General features: G+C 34.0%; 2 protein-coding genes across 7 annotated transcripts in view; both read left to right on the top strand.

The window, feature by feature from the left end:
• The window catches only part of gna11a (guanine nucleotide binding protein (G protein), alpha 11a (Gq class)), a 49,822-nt gene extending 36,975 nt beyond the window's left edge, over positions 1-12,847 (top strand). For 4 of the 5 annotated variants that reach the window (XR_012397433.1, XM_005170474.5, XM_005170475.6 and 1 more), the window contains 3 exons: positions 5,833-5,962; positions 8,510-8,663; positions 8,776-12,847. Coding sequence is in view for 4 of the 5 variants with exons in the window: in XM_005170474.5 (XP_005170531.1) it covers positions 5,833-5,962; positions 8,510-8,663; positions 8,776-8,966 (475 nt within the window). In the remaining variant the exon portion in view is untranslated. The remainder of the gene's footprint in view (positions 1-5,832; positions 5,963-8,509; positions 8,664-8,775) is intronic. The other variant, NM_001045036.2, reaches the window with a different exon arrangement.
• A 2,559-nt stretch (positions 12,848-15,406) lies between these two features.
• Positions 15,407-20,623, top strand: part of tle5 (TLE family member 5, transcriptional modulator) — a 56,283-nt gene continuing 51,066 nt past the window's right edge. The window contains exon 1 of one of the 2 annotated variants that reach the window (XM_005170443.6): positions 15,407-15,814. In XM_005170443.6, coding sequence (XP_005170500.1) covers positions 15,788-15,814 — 27 coding nt within the window. In that variant the 5' untranslated portion in view covers positions 15,407-15,787. The remainder of the gene's footprint in view (positions 15,815-20,623) is intronic. The other variant, NM_200423.1, reaches the window with a different exon arrangement.

The following is a 20,623-nucleotide window of genomic DNA, read 5'->3' as shown; positions in this document are numbered from 1 at the left end:
CTCGCCTCGCATTTTAACCGCCTGCTGGGTTTTGCGTTTTGTTATTGTGCACAAGGTGCCCGCAGTTTTAAAAAAATCAACTCGCAGCGATAAAAAAACAAAATGCATAATAGAGGCAAAATAAAAATAGAGGCGGGTGTTCCATTGAGGTGACAGTAGGGGTTTGTGTTAAGACAACTACACAGACTTTTGAAGATGGAGAAGAGACTTGTGGCCGCTATTTTGAGTTAAGCTTCACATATCTTGAATATCACGATATTATTCAATATTACAATTGTAACAATATCAACAGCAATGATCGTACAAAACCTGCAGCTTATTCAGTCGTTGCCTAGAGACATAAAGCACAGCGCACATATTTTTTTTCTTGTCAAAAACGGGAGATTAGTGCGCTTTGTCATTTTCAGAATGGAACAGTGAGAAGATGTGATCGGCCCCTTTAATGGTTTTTGCTAGAAGTCCCGAGTTTTTAAAGGACTAGTTCACCCAAAAATTTTAATTTCCACATAGTTTTTTTTTCACCCTTAAGCCATGTAATTACATGTCATTTATGTAATTATGTAATTTTTTTTTTTAGATGAACAGTGTAGTTTTCAATTTCATCCTGCTTTTCCATACTGCATAAGGCCCTAATCACACTGAATGTGCTTTTTGCGTCGAGAGGCGCATCTTTTGAATGGTTTTCTAATGACTGGCAATGTTTTTTTCTTTTACAACAGAAGACAACAATAAACAAGAAAACTAGTTGGTTTGGCGTTACTGTATAACATTATAATGTATAGTACTCTTACAATATAATGTGCATTTGGATATCACTGGATGATTGGAGTTATTGGAGTTTATCATTTAAAAAAAAAAAGTGAAATATGTCCGTTACAAAAACAAATGGACCTATTAACTCCATGTTGGCACCCAAAAAATAATTCCTGTAATTATTTACTCACCCTCTACTTACTTCAAAACATTTTGGAGTTTCTTTCCTCTTATAAACACACACACAAAAAAGTAGTAAAAGTATGTTGATAACCAGTAGCCGCTGACTTTAAAAAAAAAAAAAAAGAATATTATGGATGTCAATGGCTACTGGTTTCCAACATTCTTCAAAATATCTTCAATTGTGTTCAACAGTATAAAGATATTCAGTGTATTGTCTGAGTAAATGGAGAGTGTGCTAACCTGTACGGTTCAACGCTAAACTCGCTGAACTCCAGATTCAGTATGAAGGTTGAGTTGTCTTCCTCTAGAGTACGAGCGCTTATCCTCGTAAGTAGGTCAGCTGTACCTCCTGCAGGAACGGAGGCTGAAGAGGCTTTATTTTAGGTTGTAGCTCCTGAAGGAGTCCATTTATCAAAAGCTTTACGCACCGGCCGCTAGAGACTGAGCTAGCTAGACTGTGTTGCCTACATAAAGTAAAAGGCTTCTCTTATGTTTTCCGCTTACCGAGTACAGGTGCGATAAGGGGAAAATAATGGTCGAGCAGAGAATTGCTCTGATTATTCCTGTGTTTTAGCTGGAATCTCTGGTGAGTTTGTTTCTGTGCGTTAATTTAAGAGCAATGAGCGTTAACTGACTGACTGCTGAGAAGGGAATGGCCTGTATTGTAATACACTTTGAGCTTAGGGTTTGTTTACATTAAGATTGAATACAAAAAAACGCAATTCTTGCTTTAATGATTCAAAGCATGTTATTATATATTTGTTACTAGTGCTGCACAATATATTGTTTCCGCATCGATATCGCAGTTTGATCGTTTGCACAATATATTGTTTCCGCATCGATATCGCAGTTTGATCGTTGCAAGTTTTTTTTTTTTTTGAAGCCTGTGACTGTGTGAGAGTTTAAAACACATTCAGGCATTAGAAATTGTACCGTTTGTAACTTTGAAAAATTAATAACAATTAATTTTGTTGATTTGTTTATAAAATGAAGACTATGCAATATTATTTTACATTTAGTTAATTACTGTATCCCTGAAAACATTTCGACTATTGTGAAAAAAAATAAACCGTTTATTAAATTAGCATATTTTTCTGTATTGAATTTATCTGTGTAAATAGGTTATTATAGGTTGTTTATTATATTTTATGCAAATGCACTAAATCATCTCAATCAATCTAAAATTATAGATTTTTTACATTTTATGCAACTCATCTAGTGAAATTGTATTTACATCACAATATATATATATATATATATATATATATATATATATATATATATATATATATATATATATATATATATATATATATATATATATATATATTAATTAAAGCATCATATTTCAAAACATTGCTAGCATTTGTAGCATGTTGGGATGTTAAAATTAGCATGTTAGCAGGATGCTAAGACGAGATTGATGACCCCTGCTTTAGAACATTGTTAGCATGTAGTTAGCATTTTAACATGTTTCAAATAAGCTACTATAAAATTGGTAGCATGTTTTTAAACTTCGCCGTCATATTTTAACACATTTCAACATTAATATTTTGTTAAAGCTATGTAAATAGTAATGTTTTAGACATTTAAAAGCCCTGGCTTACTTTTAAAACATAACCACCAGTGATTCAGTGCTAAAATGTTTTTAACATGGCTAGCAGGTTGAAAAACATTAGGATGTTTTGACACGTTGTTTACATGCTTGTTCAGCCCATTTGTCATGCTAGCCAAAAATGAGAGTCACTTTCAATTATTTCATGATTGTCAACTGAAGTAAAGGTGTGAAAATATTTGTTTGCAACAAAAGAATGCTAGCTATGAAACTAGCATTAGCAAGACAAAGGAGGCTGGTATTTCATTCAGAAATGTTTTGAATGTCTTTTCCACCACATACTGTTAGCAAATACATACTTTGAGAACTGCCAAACTACCATCATATAAATTTTTCTCAATAACATACCATGACCGAATCTCTTTTTTTCTTCTTTTTTTTTCACCTTCGAAATGTGTATCTGTTTTTCCATCTGTCCCGGGGCTTTACTAATTTTCTGCCAAAGTTTGTGAACACTCGCTCATTCACCCTATCCGTCATGTTCGTCTCTCTCCTGTGCATGGATGTTTCTAATCCCTGTTTGCATCTGAAACTCTGCAGTTCTCTTTTGGTTTGTGGCACATCTCTAAATGTTTGAGTTTTAGTTTTGCTTCCTTTTATGAAATGCACAGCTTACAGTGATTTGTTCGCATCGCATACATATTTATCGAACAGTTGATACCTGGAAACAGCACAATGTCATTGCTTAATTTGCGCATGTTTGTGAGAACGAATGCCAGAAGTAATGCGATTAACCACATGGGTTTCCTGCCAAAATTTTAATATAATGATAACCGACATGTGATTTTTGATCTAATTTGGTACGCCAAGTGGTTTTCATCCTTAAGTATGCATTTATTGGCAGGCTTTACTAGATTTGATTTAAAGAGATAGTTCACCCAAAATGCAAATTCTGTTATCATTTACTCTGCCTCGACTTGTTCCAAACCAGTTTCTCTCATCACAAAAGAAGAAATTTTGAAGAAGTAAGACTCCCATAGAATTTTTTTTCCTTACTATATGGATATTAATGAAAACCGGTTGCCAAAAATCTCCAGAAAATCTTCTTTTGTCTTTGAACGAAAAAACAAACTCATAAAGGCTTGGAATTTAGAGTAAATTTGCCTCTGAGTGAACTGTCACTTTAATAAACAGCGACTCTAATTTCTCTTTGAGAAAACTACAAATATTTTTCACAAGTGTTTTCTCAAAAGCTTAATGTAAATGTAGTCTCAACTTTTTCAAGTCATTTTAATTGAGAGCCCATGTTGGAGACCATATGTAACACTGGCAGAGTAGATAATGTTAACAGTGTTCAACTAAATACAGAGTATTTCAACAAAATAAAATTGTAAAAATGTTAAAATTCTTTATATAATATAACTGCAGTTAGGTCTGTCACAATAATCAATATGTCAGCTTATCACACAACACATAGACATGACCTCGATCATTTCCAATGATGCAATACACACTAACTGGCTACTTTATTAGGTATTCCTTACCAGGTTAGACTTCCTTTTGCCTTCAGAACTGCCAAAATTCTTTGTGGCATTGATTCAACAAGGTACTGGAAAATTCCTCCGACATGTTGGTCCATATTGCCATGATAGCATCACACAGTTGATGCAGATCTGTCGGCTGCACATCCATGATGTGAATCTCCCATTCCACCACCTCCCAAAGGGGCTCTGTTGGATTGAGGCCTGGTGTCTGTGGAGGCCAATTGAGTACACTGAACTCATTGTCATGTTCAAGAAACTAGTCTCAGCACTTTATGAGAAGAGGCGTTATCCTGCTGGAAGTAGCCATCAGAAAATGGGTATGCTGTGATCATAAAGGGATGGATGTGATCTGCAACAATACTCCGCTAGGCTGTGGCGTTAAGATGATGTTCAGTTGGTACTAATGGGCTCAAAGTTTGGCAAGAAAATATCCCCCACACCATTACACCACCACCACCAGCCTGTACCATTGATGCATGGCAGGATGGATCCATGCTTTTATGTTGTTGATGCCAAATTCTAACCCTACCATCCGAATGTTGCTGCAGAAATCAAGACTCCTCAGACCAGACAATGTTTTTCCAATCTTCTATTGTCTAGTTTTGGTGAGTCTGTGCAAATTGTAGCCTCAGTTTCCTGTTCTTAGCTGACTGGAGTGGCCTCCGGTGTGGTCTTCTGCTGCTGTAGCCCATCTGCTCACTGAATATTTTCCCTTTTTATGACCATTCTTTGTAATCCCTAGATATGGTTGTGCATGAAAATTCCCGTGAATCATCAGTTTCTGAAATACTTGAGACCAGCCCGTCTGGCACAAACAAACATGCTAGCTCAAAGTAACTTAAATCAGCTTTTTCCCCATTTTGATGCTCAGTTTGAACTGCAGCAGATCGTCTTGACCATGCCTACATGCATTGAGTTGCTGCCATGTGATTGGCTAATTAGAAATTTGCCTTAACCTCGGTGCAATAGCCTAGTGGTTAGCGCGTAGACATATGATGCAGTAGCACTTTAGGGTGTCTCAAGAGCAAAACCCGGCTCGAGGACATTTCCCTTCCCTAACCCCTCTCTCTCCCACTTCGCTTCCTGTCTGAAATACTGTCCTATCCACTTAATAAAGGCAAAAAGGCCAAAAATAAATCTTTTTAAAAAAGAAAAGAAATTTGCCTTAACTTGCAATTGTACCTAATAAAGTGGCCACTGTACATACATAATTAGTTCTAGCAACATTTAGCTGATTGTGCAACATCTCCATCTATATTTAAGTGTCAAAGTCAGTATGGTTAAAAACACTAGTATTTACTATAAATTACTATAGTATATTTTTATGTGGGTTTTTGAAAACTGGAAATAGATCTGGTAGCAGATATTGCAGTCTCTGTTACATTTTATCTTGCACTTTTTTTGTTAATATTTATTATTATTTATTTAGGATATGCGCTTTTACATTCTGATTCCAATGATTTATTGTTAAAATAACTATAATTTAAATAATCTTATGAATAAAACGTGTTCTTTGGAAGAGTGTAGTTGCATTGTGATGCTGTTATATTGTCATTCTGGCATTATATAATGAGTAATTTTGTTTATTGCAGTATGTTTTGCTATATATGCAAAGTGCTATATATTGTACAACAAAAGAAAAAAAAAAGATATCGTGACAGACCTAACAGCAGTATACAAGTTCTCGCCATGAAAATAGCCATAGAGGCTGACATGACGTTAAACAAACAATCAAATAATGTTTCTAACATGACGTTTATATTAGTTTTGTGTACTCATACATTGTCTCTGTCTCAGGATGGTGGACGTCGGAGGCCAGAGATCAGAGCGCAGGAAGTGGATTCACTGCTTTGAGAACGTCACATCTATCATGTTCCTGGTTGCCTTGAGCGAATACGACCAGGTCCTTGTGGAATCTGACAACGAGGTTATTATTATTATAGACTAATAATTGATTACAATAGAACAGCAAATCAGCATGTAAGAATGATTTCTGAAGGATTGTGTGACGTTGAAGACGCTGGAAATTCAAGTTTGACAAAAAGCAACCAAAAAATTTGAATAGTAGAGATGCTCCAATTAGGGTTTTTGCAGCCGATCCCAAGTACCAATTCTTCGTCATAGTGATCGGCCGATACAGAGTACTGATTCTGATGCTTCATAATGCAATAAGCACATTTTCTCTCCAAGTGTGATACTTAAGTAGAGATCTCGCCTTACCTAAGAGAATTATTAAGGATGTTGCATATAATCCCTTTAACAGGTCTATTATAACAAAGACCATCACTCATGCAAGTCACGCCAAAAGACGGGTCACACCGCATCTGTATATATTTTAGCTGTTGTGACGCGAGCACATAAACTGCTAATGCCTCCACACATCGTGTACCTCCTCACGTGTTGTGACTGTGCAAGCTTCCTCTGCTTGTAAACTAATAAACAAACCCCTGCAGTCGGTTGATGCCGATCGATCGGAGCATCCCTAGTGAATAGTAATAATATTTAACAATATTAATGATGTTATTGCATTTATTGTTTTGTAAATGTGTTTTTTTCCAACTATTTGAGCACTATCACATATGTAGTGAGTCAAATTAGTGTTTTAGTTATACGTGTATTGTGTGTGTAACAAAGATACTAAATATAAACATTTGAATAAATATACTTTATTATTTTAATAACTATAATAACAAATCATATTTTATTATTATTATTATTGTTACTATTATTATATCTTTTTATTAACACAACATATAAAGAAGGAATATAATTAAATGTATGTTTGTAAATAAATGTATTATAACCATTACTATTATTCTTATTATTATTAATAATATCATAGACTAATAATTGATCACAATAGAATAAAACATCAGCAAGTAAGGATTGTGTGATGCTGAAGATGCTGAAAATTTAGGTTTAACAAAAAATGTAAATGGTAATAATATTTAACAATTTTAATGATGTTGTTGCATTTTTTATTTTGTAAATATGTATGTTTCCAAATATTTGAGCACTATCACATGTAGTATGAGTCGAATTAATATTTTAGTTGTATGTATATTGTGTGTGTGTGTGTGTGTGTGTGTGTGTGTGTGTGTGTGTGTGTGTGTGTAAAACAAAGATACTAATAATAAACATTTTAATAATACTACTTTATTATTTATTATTATTATTATATTTTTATTAATTTTATTATTTTTATTATTTATTATAACTATTGCTGTTATTATTATTATTATTATTAAAGACTAATTATTGATCACAATAAAACAGCAAATCAGCATGTATTGATTGCATGATGCTGAAGTTGCTGAAAATTCAGGTTTGACAAAAGACTACAACCAAAAAGAATTAAAATAGTAATAATATTTAAAAAATATTAATGATGTTATTGCATTTGTTTTGTAAATGTGCATGTTTCCAACTATTTGAGCACTATCACATATGTAGTATGAGTCAAATAAGTGTTTTAGTTATGTGTATTGTGTGTGTAACAAAGATACTAAAAATAGCCATTTTAATAATAATACTTTAATATTTTAATAACTATAATAACAAATCATAATTTAGCATTATTATTATATTTTTTATTAACACAACATATAAACAAGGAATACAATGAATTAAAAGTATGTTTGTAAATAAATTTATTATAACCATTATTATTATTATTATTATTATCAATATTATTATAGAATAATAATTGATCACAATAGAACAGCAAATAAGCAAGTAATTATTGTGTGATGCTGAAGATGCTGAAAATTTAGGTTTGGAAAAAAAAAAGGTAAAAAGTGAAAATATTTAACAATATTAACGATGTTGCAGTTTTTATTTTGTAAATATGTATGTTTCCAGCAATTTGAGCACTATCACATATGTAGTATGAGTCAAATTAGTATTTTATTTATATGTATATTTTGTGTGTGTGTCTTTGTAACAAAGATACTAATAATAAATTAATAATAGTACTTTATATTTTAGTTATAATAACAAATTATCATTTATTATTATTATTATTATTATTATTATTATTATTATTATTATATTACCACAACATATAAACAAGAAATATTATGAATTAAATGTGTTTCTAAATTAATTGTATTACAATTAACAATTTATATATTTAATTATTTTATTACAATTACTTTATTATTATTATTAGTATTATTTTAATTAGTTCGAATAATTTATTGCCATAAATATGAAAATCTCTAAATGCAGTACAAATCATTTTTATTCATATCTAAAAAAAATTGTGCGTAAATCAAACTATATTTTTTGTTTTATTTGATATACATTTTGCTAATTTTATTTTATTTTTTCAACCAGTTACTTAATTACACTATCCTAAAAATGATAACGGTGTGAGTATGTTAGGAAATTTTAATGGATTTAAATTTGTTCAATAATTTTATATTCCAGTCAGTTTTATTATGATGCGTTTGTTTGTTTTTGAAACTTGCAGAATCGCATGGAGGAAAGCAAAGCGCTGTTTCGCACAATCATCACCTACCCCTGGTTCCAGAACTCCTCCGTCATTCTGTTCCTCAACAAGAAGGACCTTCTAGAGGAGAAGATCCTGTGCTCTCACCTGGTGGACTATTTCCCTGAATTTGATGGTAAAAGCCTTTAAACAAAGCCTACACTGACATCTTGTGGATAACTAGAGAACTCCATCCACTTCTCAGCCTCTCCGGGCTTCAGTCAAAATGTTTGCTTGTTTTCCTTCAGGTCCACAAAATGACGCCCAGTCAGCCCGAGAGTTTATCCTGAAGATGTTCGTGGACCTGAACCCGGACAGCGACAAGATCATCTACTCGCACTTCACCTGTGCCACAGACACCGAAAACATCCGCTTCGTCTTCGCAGCGGTCAAGGACACCATCCTGCAGCACAACCTAAAAGAGTACAACCTAGTGTGAAACAGAGAGCGATTAAAAAAGAAAACAGCGAGACACCTGCAGCCCGAAAGCACTACACACCTCACATGCAGAAACACCTTCACCCTCATTAGGCACTGGATCTCCACTTAGTCCTTTTCTTTGCCTGTTTTTTTTCCTCCCGTCCTGGTTGTCGACCCCTCCAGTTGATAGCTTTATCATCTACTCTTCCTCCAACAACGAAGGCTGTGCTGCCAAACCGGTGCCTAATGACAAAAGAGCACTTGTTTGCTCTGTAGACGGGCTGCAGGTGGGCTCTACCTGGTACGAACTTGACGAAAAGTCTTTGGTGTTCGTCCGTAACCAAGACTTGGGCGACATTCGCGAAGGACTTCACCTCCAATCACTGAATATAACCAAGTGTTAGTCGTGCGATCACATGCTTTAACACTAGAGGTGGAGGTGATGATTGATTTAATACTATTTTAGGAGTGATTTCCCATCACTACTTGAGTACTTGGAGAATACCTGTTGTTGTTTTTTTCTTCTGTAAAATGAGGAACGAGTTACGAAAGTGGTCACAGTGTAATTTCAGTCCCCGAAAACACCCAGTTCGCTTTGTATCTGCTAAATTTATCATTTAGGGAGCGAACTGTTTCCCACATTTGCCAGTATTGGGTGTTTAATCGAGTCTAATTAAAGGGATCCAGCTAGTATTCAAAGATTTAGTAGTGGAAGATTGTGATTTGTTTACATGGTTCGTCACAAATCGGTTTTTGAATCTGAAGGAATCAAATAAAACGCCTTTCCCAGTTGATTCGTTCGATATCCAGTGATTTGTAGACATGTTCGTTTTTGTTTTTTTAACGCAGTACAACACAAAAGTGCTATATACGGTGATTTTTATTTATGTAATTTATGGACCAGATGTGTAATTAATCGGACTCCTTTTTTTCCGCGTGAGTGCACTACAACGAAAGCGGCAACCGAGTCCCTACTGCTGTAAAAAAATAAATCCATTGGCAAGTGATCTCTTTGGTATTTCGTAAATTGATTGTCGCCATTTTTTGTTTCTTGAAAACGGGAAGTTGAATTTCCGTTTCATAGACGTCGCTTTATGCAAATAGGAAATTGAGAATTTTATCAGTGGTTGAATTCTTGACTGGTCTCTGCTTGCGTTGTTTTTTTGAGAGCGCGCTCTCTGTTTCGTAGTACCATATCTTAGTTCTCGCTTCATATTTGGCTTTTTTAGATTCTGTAGCTATAGCTGGCTTTTTTTGGGGGGGTGGGGAGGGAGTAGTTACGGTGTAATTCAGGTGAGTTTTCATACTTTTCATTACAAGGGCTAATTGTGGGTGTTGAATGAAAGGACTCTATGAAGACTATAGAGCAATAGGTACGCAGAAGTGGGGATGTGAATCAGGGATGGCGCCGGTAACGCCATGGGAGTTGCCATTTTTCCGTAGGTTCAGCTTGCAGTGCATCCAGGGAGCCCCTTTTGTAAAGCCTTCAGAAAAAGTATGCAATTTCTTGCAGCAATTTTACATTGCTTCCGTAAGCTGAGGGATTAAATATAAACGATTTACTGAATGGCGTTGGTGTCGCTGATTTCTTTGCTCTGTTTGCTTTTGGGGGCCTTAGAAGTGTTGCCTTTTAGTTCCGTAAGAATGCAATTCCTTGCCACAACTTTGTTGACTCCGTCATCTGGGGGATAAAGGATTGTGTTTTACTCTGGAGGTGTTGCGCATTGTTCTCAATGTTTGTTTTTGGGGACTATGATGGTAACGTTTTTGAGTCCCACAAGAACCCATTTTTTTACCGCAACTTAGATTCTGTAACCCGAGGGATATCGTATAAACATTATACTCTGTGGCGATGGTTTCAGACATTTATATTTGGTAGTGGGAGCTATGACATTATCATGTTTAAGTCCCGCAAAAACAAAATTTCTTTCTGGGTGTTTTGATTCTGTAAGCTGTGGGATAAACAAATGAACGTTTAGCCAGTGATTATGTCGCACATTTTTTTGCGATGGTATTTCTAATTAGCCTCACAAGTATGGAACATCTTGCCACAACATTAGATGGGTTTCAATTCTACATGGTGAGGGATGAAGCATTAACAATTTGCCCTGACTTTAGTGGCGCACTTTTTTGCGATAGCTTTGGGGGTCTTGATGGTGTTGTTTTTGTTGAGTCCCACAATTATGCTACATCTCAGCGCTACTTCACATGAGTTGTTTCGATTCTGTAAGCTAAGGTATGAAGTATTAGCATTTTACTTTGTCGCTCATTTTTCAACGGTTTCGTTTTAGGGTCCGTGACGGTATCACGTTTGAGTCCCAGTTTACACATTTAACGTACACCTTTTTAGCCCATCGGCTATGCATTTATCGCACACTAGCACTCATACAGTCTTATTGGCTTTGTTGTTTCTGTTATCGAAACAAAATGGCTGCAAATTGAAACGATTTCAAATCGAACGATCGCTTATTGTTGCATTTCATTCGAATGTATTTTTGAAGGTTCATGATGAATTGCGTTGTTTTGTACTTTATACACACATTTTCACCCAATCACAGCTGTATATTTGCTGATTTCACTATTCCTCAGCAATCTTTAGTGCATTTTATGACTTGTTTGCCAAATTGCGAAACTTCAGTTCGATCCCCCCGTGCCAGGCCAGTTAAGCTGATTTTTACTATTTTTTTTTTTCCACTCAAAATTTGCATACCGTCATGCTAGTGGGCGTGGCTTAACTCTCCATTTTAAAGTGTATGTTTACTTGGGTGGAAAGGTACTGTCAGTTGTCATATGCCAGAATTTCAAAGGTTTCCTTGTATGCATAGCAGACTTGCAAATTATGACGCCGTTTCTGAACATGTGAAGCTTGTAAATATGGCTTTCGTTTTAAAGGGCTAGGCCTAATCTGAGAAACGCTTTGTTTTATTAGTTTTTAACACTAAAGTCACTCTTTTTTGCGAACATTAAAATCAAATTGCGTTATAAAGCACTGCGTTCAAGGGTCATTCTTAACAAGTTTTCCTCCCTGGGTTAGTTAATGCACTGAAACTACTCGGCAGTAATGGAGCTAACTCCGCTGGTGTGACCTATCTGTTCCTCCAAACTTGTTCCTGGTACTCGAGATGAGAGATGCAGACACTAATGAATAGAAATGACGCTTTGGCTTGACGTGATGGATGCGTACAATATGAAGCTATCTTTACTTTCTTTTTTTCGGATGTTGATGCATTACCTGAACACTTGTATGTAGGACACTTTAATATAATACATTTGTTTTTGATAAAGATAATTTTTTTGTGTAGTGGTGTATAAAATCAAAGTATTGTATTACTTTGTAATGTATTTCTTGTTCAGTTGGTTGCTCTTTTTTTTTTCTTTTTTTTTAAGCATACCAAATGTAAATGATGTACTATATTGAGTGTGCCAATCCCTTTGATTTGTAGAGCCAGACTCTTTACAAGTGCCAATGTTGTGGAAATCATTTAAAAAAACAAAACAAAACAAAAAAAGGACTTGTGTATTTTATGGTCCGGTTTTTAAAAACAAATAAACATTAAGTATGTGATTATGGTAAACACGCAACAGGAAGAGGACAATTTTATTCTGTATTTAGGATTAAAGATTACAAACTGCTGTTTTTAAGAGAAATGACATTTTAATTGCATGTGTTTGTTTTCGGTGGAGAGGGTCGGGAAAAGAAATCGTATTAACGCGCAACCCTGCTGACAAAGGGGCTTAATTATTGTTCATTTACAGTATTTTAGACATATTTCTCTTTTTGTATGTTTCATTTCAACCACTGTTGCCTGAACCTCATTCATACATGAAAATGACTTTCATAGCCTTCTCCTTTAAAGAAAAAAATATCCATTTTAAATTGGAATAAAATTTGTTCCTATACCTTTGGGTCTGTCTTGAACCTTTGTCTGTCTTAAGTTGCCTCACAGATATATTATCTGGCTTTATTATACAGAATCACATAATGATGTTTTATCCTCATGTTAGATCATGCATACATAAAGACCGTGCGCGTGCGTGTGTGTGTGTGTGTGTGTGTGTGCGCATATAGGTTGAATATATGATTTTGATCTAAGTATATGTCTGATTAACAATTATGTAGAGCAAAGACATTTACGTATGAAAAAAAACTTATTGGAATACTGTATAATAACTTAATTATGAATTATTTATATAGTATATTTACTAAAGTTTTGTTGTAAGAAAAATATAATGTAAACTAAAACAAGCAACAACTTAAGATATGAGGTATAAAATATTTTGTCAAGCAAAAATATTAAAAGAAAATGGAAATACAGTACATTATCATTATATATATATATATATATATATATATATATATATATATATATATATATATATATATATATAAATAGAGAATCTAATTATTCTGAATATATGACAAAAATAATATGCATGCGCATATATATATATATATATGTATGTGTATATATATATATATATATATATATATATATATATATATATATATATATATATATATATATATGGGGTGCATAATATATTGTTATAAATAGTGAAACGATATATTGTGCAGCCCTAAATATATATATAGCAATAGTCACATCACAAAATTTCAAGAGATTTCAAGTTCATTTAAGCCATTTGGATTCAAAAGATTATAACATTCCCTGCTATAACAATTATATGAGATTCAATTGATTTGACTTTGTTTATAAATAGAAGGAAATTTATATAAATTATATAACATTGAAGAAAAATATATAAAGTATGTATTTATAAAAAGAAGACACTGTTATAATTTCATTATTCAATTTCTATATCTATATATCTATCTCTCTCTCTCTCTCTCTCTCTCTCTCTCTCTCTCTCTCTCTCTCTCTCTMTATATATATATATATATATATATATATATATATATATATATATATATATATATATATATATATGCTATGCATATATATATATTTTTAGGTACACCTTTCAAACTGCTCAACGCAAATTTCTAATCAGCCAGTCACATGGCAGCAACTCAGTCCATTTAGCCATGTAGACATGGTCAAGACAATCTGCTGCAGTTTAAACGGCATCAGAATGGGGAAGAAAAGTGATTTAAGTGACTTTGAACGTGGCATGGTTGTTGGTGAAAGACGGGCTGGTCTGAGTATTACAGAAACTGCTGATCTCCTTTCATTTTCACACACAACCATCTCTAGGGTTTACAGAGAATGGTCCAAAAAACAAAACATCCAGTGAGTGGCACTTCTGTGAGCGCAAATGCCTTGTTGATGCCAGAGGTCAGAGGAGAATGGCCAGACTGGTTCCAGCTGATAGAAAGGCAACAGTAACTCAAATAACCACTCAACACAACTGAAGTATGCAAAAGAGCAACTCTGAACAAACAACATGTCCAACCTTGAGGCAGACAGCAGCAGAAGATCACGCCGGGTGCCACTTCAGTCAGCTATGAACAGGAAACAGGCTACAATTCACAGTCTCAAAATTGGACAATAGAAGATTGGGAAAATGTTGCCTGATCTGATGAGTCTTGATTTCTGCTGCAACATTCGAATGGTAGGGTCAGAATTTGTCGTTAACAACATGAAAGCATGGATCCATCCTGACTTGTATCAATGGTTCAGGCTGGTGGTGGTGTAATGGTGTGGGGGATATTTTCTTTGCACACTTTGGGCCCATTACTACCAATTGAGCATTGTGTCAATGCCACAGCCTACCTGAGTATTGTTGCTGACCATTTTTCATCCTTTTTAGACCGTTTTCAACAGTTAACTGTTATAATTATCTTCTGATGGCTACTTCCAGCAGGATAACACGCCATATTATAAAGAGGGAATCATCTCAAACTTGCTTCTTGAACATGACAATGAGTTCACTGTACTCAAATGGCCTCCACAGTCACCAGATCTCAATCAAATAGAGCACCTTTGGGATGGGGTGAAACGGGAGATTCGCACAGGGATGTGCAGCCAACAAATTTGCAGCAACTATATATATATATATATATATATATATATATATATATATATATATATATATATATATATATATATATATATATATATATATATATATATATATAATGCTTTTGTTGTGTAATATTTTACAGATTTATTTCTTTTTGAATATTTTCGGTGATCTATTTTGAATTTATTTGTAAATATGTTAATTTTTTTAATATTAAACTTAACTTGTACAATTATTTACATTGATGTAGGTTCTGCTTTGCTAAAAATTAATAATTATGCTAATAAAACAATTATACCTGTATGATTAATTTAATATATTAACTGTATGAATACATTTTATTGTATTCGATGTTTACACAAAAAGTTAAATATATATATATAGCTTATTAAACACCAAAAAATATATAATAATAAACGAGAGAGAGGGAGGGAGGGAGAGAGAGAAAATAGCAACAGCAGCACAGCAGCCATCAGCTCCCAAACTCCAGTTCATCTCTCCCCCAGCCGCCGCTCGATCATTTCCTCCAACCAGAGAGCAGAGAAAGAGAGAGAGAGAAACACACACACCAGCCCTTCATCACAGCTCATTCCCAACCAGGAAAGCGAAGGAAAGACGCCACAGCAGATCCAGCAAATCCTCCCCTGCTTGTTTTTTTCTTCCATGGCGAAAGCGCGTTAAAGAGTGCGGCGCACATCAGCCTGCTTTATCGGCATCGCAGCGGCGCGGAGCTGCCTGTAGCTGCCGGAGGAGCTTCAGCTAACAAAGAAAAACACGAAAATAAACGTCTGCTGAGCAAACCGCTTCCCTGTTCCTTCACGACCACAAGGCAAGAGCCCGAAGACCAAAACTGACATGATGTTTCCACAATCCAGGCACTCGGTGAGTGGAAATCGAGCGGTTTGTGTTGGTGTTGTTTAGCTGGATCGAGCTTAGCATTGACAGGAGAGGAGGCATCCGTGTGTGCGCGTGTTGAAACTTATCGCTGAGGTGAAAGATTTAGCATTTTGTGATGCTTCTTGATTCCTAGAGCACACGTTTTATCTTGAAATCTACTGTTTTTTTTTTATTTTTGGCCGTGGATGAGTGTGTTTTTAAACGGGAACAGAGTGTGTGTTGTGTGCTTGGAGAGTGGTTGTGACATTTAACAGTTTTGTGTGGATTCTGTGCTAATGTATGCAAGTTTCGGTCATAAGCCTGCTAAATGTGGTGTGTTTTTAGTATCCATTTGGTTTGTTTGTACTTTTGCAGTGGTTTATTTATGTGTATTATGTTTAATGAGGTTTCATAGTATCACAAAGCATGTTTATGTTGACATTTCAGGATGTGATGGTGGATTTTGTATTAATTTATGCTAGTGAGGTAACGTTGGTTTGCATTCACACATTCAGACTTTCTCTTTAATAATATCAGTTCAAAAAAGGATTACTTGCTCATTTTAAACAGGGAAATCATATTCAAATCATCCAAAATTGTTCACAGTCAAATAAAAAGTGCTTATGTTGTTTTAAAGTCGTTTTCACATATGATTTCAGACTGAATATTCTAAGTACCATGGTAAACATTATAGGGAGCATGTAACAAGTTGTGTCTGAACAAATGTGCAAATATAAAACCAAATGTACTTAATATTTAAGCTAGTTTAATTACAATCCTCCTAAATGGTGTCTTTTTAAATATCCATTTAGCTTGGTTGTACTTGAAATTACGAGATACTGTCAGAAGTCTTGTTTATGTTGACATTTCAGTGACGCGTATCTACTGGAGGATTTTGTGTTTATATGTGGAACTTTCAGTCTAATTATGATCTGTTTGTTTATGTATTCATTTGTTAGGTTGTACTTTATGTTAGGCCATTTTGTTCTGCGAACTATGAAAATTGTGTTTACAGCCTGTCCGTGGGGTCTTAAAAAGTATTAGTTGTTAAATCAATGAAGAGAAATTTTAGGCTCTTAAAAAGTATTAAAGCCTTAAATACTATTTTGCAAGATATAACATTTTATATCACTTTTGATTAAGTAACGTATGGCTGCATGCTAAAATTAAATAAATTCTATGAAATCAATGAAATCCTGCTTGATTTAACATCATGTTGCTTTGTTTACTGCAGTAACCAAGGTAATACCATGATGTTTGCAGTTCTATAGGCACCAATCTGCTGGGTTAGCTAGATTTAATTGATTTTTATTCAGTATGTGAATAATGTTTTAGTTTTGGATTAGTTTCTTATATGAATATTTAGAAAATATACTGTAAGGTAAAATCTCACCAGTGTGTCCAGTTAAAACATGAAGTGGATAATAAGGTCTTAAAATGAATGCAAATGTCTTAAAAGGTAATGTATTTCACTCTCTAATACTCAGGTTCAACTGGCAAAATTCAAATATATTTTGAAGTATTCAGTCAGCGTCTGTGACATTTAAAGGTCCCATGATAATAAAATAAAGTTAGTTTTTTTTTAAAGATGTTATTGTCAGTATTATTTATTTTTAGGACATCTATAAGCTATTGTGCCCTAAAATGGTGATAAAATTCGCATTAAGAAGATATAAAACTTATATAAACAAGTAAAGCTAGTTCTAAAGCTTGTAGTTTGACACTTCCGCCCAAATGGAACAAAGTTTTTAATCACGTCACCTTGGGCTGGGCGATTTGGCCTAAAATCAAAATCTAAATTAAATGAACATTTTATCTTGATTACGATTAATGAAAGATTCATTTATTTATTTGATTAATTTATTTTTTTGCCCTCTTCATGTGGCCCACACTCGTCAGCGCTACTAAGCTGACCAATCACAGAGCTTGCGCTATACGTCATCATGATGTGTAGTTATATTTTTTTGAGAGGTCAGCATCCGCTCATTTGAGGGGTATGTGCAGGATTGGGCTTGACGCAAAAATGTAAACAGAGCTGGTGCAAATGACTCCACACATGGTAGGGAAAGTATTTGAAAAAATTTGACCTGGAAAAATTTGATCGATTATAGGTTGTAAACGTTGATTTCGATTACTTTTCAATTAATCGGCCAGCCCTAACGTCACTTCATACTTCACTTTATTATCACGTCATAACCAATCAAATGCTTTCTAGTGTCTTACATGCCCCACCCCCTTCAATAGGTTTGTCATTTGCTTTTTATTTGATGCGCTTGAGCTTAAAACACTCTCACTGGCAAACAGCTATTGGCAGTTTTTTTAGAAGGGGAGGAGCTACACTATGTCTCCAACCTTACATTGTGTTTTGGTGGAGATTAATGTTGTCAAACGCTGAATAAAAATGCATATTATAAAGCACCTCATGGGACCTTCAACATTTGGTGGAATTAGTCTTTTTTTATTCGTTTAGTTTTTATATACAACTTTGAGTCACAAATCTTAAATATTGTAAATGTTGGTGTTGTTTTTAGATATTAATTTTGTTAGGCTATACTTTCACACTAGTGTTCGTATTTGTGTTGATGTATTTCAGTGTCTGGCATTTAACAGTCAGGGGTGCACAATGTATGGGCAGCTATATTGATATCGGCAGTAGTATTGATATCGGCCGATAAATATAATTGTTTTGCTCTTATCCATCAGATAACAAAATTAGTCAGAATAAATTATGTATTATTTCAGCAAGTTGAAACGCATAACATGCTTGCTGTCTGCCAATGTAATTATTATTTTTGGGTAATATGTAGTAACTTGTAAATTTTCTTTGCCAGGCAGTAGATTTGAATCATTTAAAAGAATTTTGGCCATACAAAATAAAAGTTTATTTAATAAAGTTAAAACTTTTCTGAGGTTAAGGTTTTCAAATAAAATCAGTTATTCACTGTATGTGTTTACATTTTTTATGTTTTCGATTGTGAAGAAAAATGTAAAAATGTGTGCTTGTTTATTGGAAATTCTAAGCTATCGGCCTTCAAATCTAAATAGTTATCGGTAGGGCCAGACAGAATCTGGTCTTTGCTATTTCTTGCCAGAATTTTCTAAAAAATCTGCAGATTTTTGTGGAATGATTTTGGGTGTATCGTAACTAAAAACTTATTGTGTTAAATAAAAAATTATAAATTTTTAACTTTTATTCAATGTTTACAATGCAAATCCTAATAGATCCATTTATTTGATAAACAAAGCAAGTCTCTCATATAATATATCTACTACTTTACAAACTGTATTGCAAATAATTCATATAAACATTTTCATATACCTCAGAATATTAGGCCCACCCGGAATCTGCACGCGCAGATTTTTCACAGATTTTCCGCAGATTTCTGCAGACTTTTAGCCCATCATTAATTCTTTTTATTTACTCGAGTAAATGTGTGTAAATCTATATTTATTCAGTTTTAAATTAATTTCAGTAATGTTATTGACTAATGTAAAAATGTTCATCGGATTTATGTACAATGCATTTTGTACAGTAATATTTTCTGTCTTTTACTAAATATATTATATGACAAACTTGCTTTATTTACCAAATAAAGTGAATCATTTTAAACATTAAATAAAAGTTAAAAAGATATAATTTTTTATTTCATATATTAAGGTTTTAGTTATGATACTCCCAAAATAATTCCGCAGACTTTTACCAAAATTCTCAGCAGAAATAGCAAAAAACGTCCGCAGATTCAGCCTGGCCTTACTCATTACTCAATATTACACATTTGTACCTTAAAATCCACTATTTTGTATTTTGGCGGTGGATAAATGTTTGTAAATGAGAACAATGTGCATATTGTGTGCATGGTTGGTTGATTTTGTTAATTTTCTACAACTTTTGTTGCAAACCTCCTAAATATTTATTTCATATCCATTTTGTTTGGCCGTCAGTGTATGAAATGAACAGATTTTCACTCTACCAAAATTCATCGTTATGTTGAGATCCTGATGAACTCCTCATTTTGCCAGTAGTTGAAACGCAGTGCCAAAATCCATGTGTTAACTGACGCTACAATCAATTTTTGAATAATATATTTTCTCTCTCTCTTTTTTTAAGTAAGAACAGTACGAGTTTTGCCAAGAACTCCAGGTGTAAATCTGTAATGACATGCATTTGCATTGTGCAAGATGTATCCCTGCAGCAAATCGGAGGTGTGTGTTTCACGCTTGATCTTTTAGCCAAAGTGGAGAGTCGCTGAATTGTCGCTGCTTGTATATGGAGATTTTCGTTTTAATCAGGCTAACTAACCTTGGTGAGTTTGCAAAATGCCTACATTGGTTCATGTGCGATAACTCCTCTCATGTTGAGTTTCTTGCAGGCTGTTACTGATTAATGAGCTAATATGACAGATATTTTGATTAGCCACTCTTGATTAAAACTGTACATCTGGAAATGGAAGGGAACTTGATGGTGATAGTGGGGAACACGATTTGGCTTGCTTTATAACACTTTTTTCTCTTGATTCATTGGGATATGTAACCTATTTTACAGTAATAATTAGGGCTGCACGATATTGGAAAAATTTGACATTGCAATTTTGTTTTCCTGTGATATATATTGTGATATGAATATGATTTCAAAAGATGATTTGAATAGTTCTATTTGAGAAGAGTTCAGTAATTTAGTTTGATCAAGAGTGTTGATCAAGTTTTTTTCTATGCAGGGCATCTGCATAAAATGTAATAAATTACAATCATACGACTGAATTAAACAAATGAAAAGTGAAATAAACAGTGCTTTATTGTTATCTGTGGAGTAGACAC

The sequence above is a fragment of the Danio rerio genome, chromosome 22, assembly GCF_049306965.1.
Source record: "Danio rerio strain Tuebingen ecotype United States chromosome 22, GRCz12tu, whole genome shotgun sequence".
NCBI classification, from domain to species: domain Eukaryota; kingdom Metazoa; phylum Chordata; class Actinopteri; order Cypriniformes; family Danionidae; genus Danio; species Danio rerio.
Note: the sequence above shows the minus strand (reverse complement) of the source record. Positions and strands in the feature narration are given on the sequence as shown.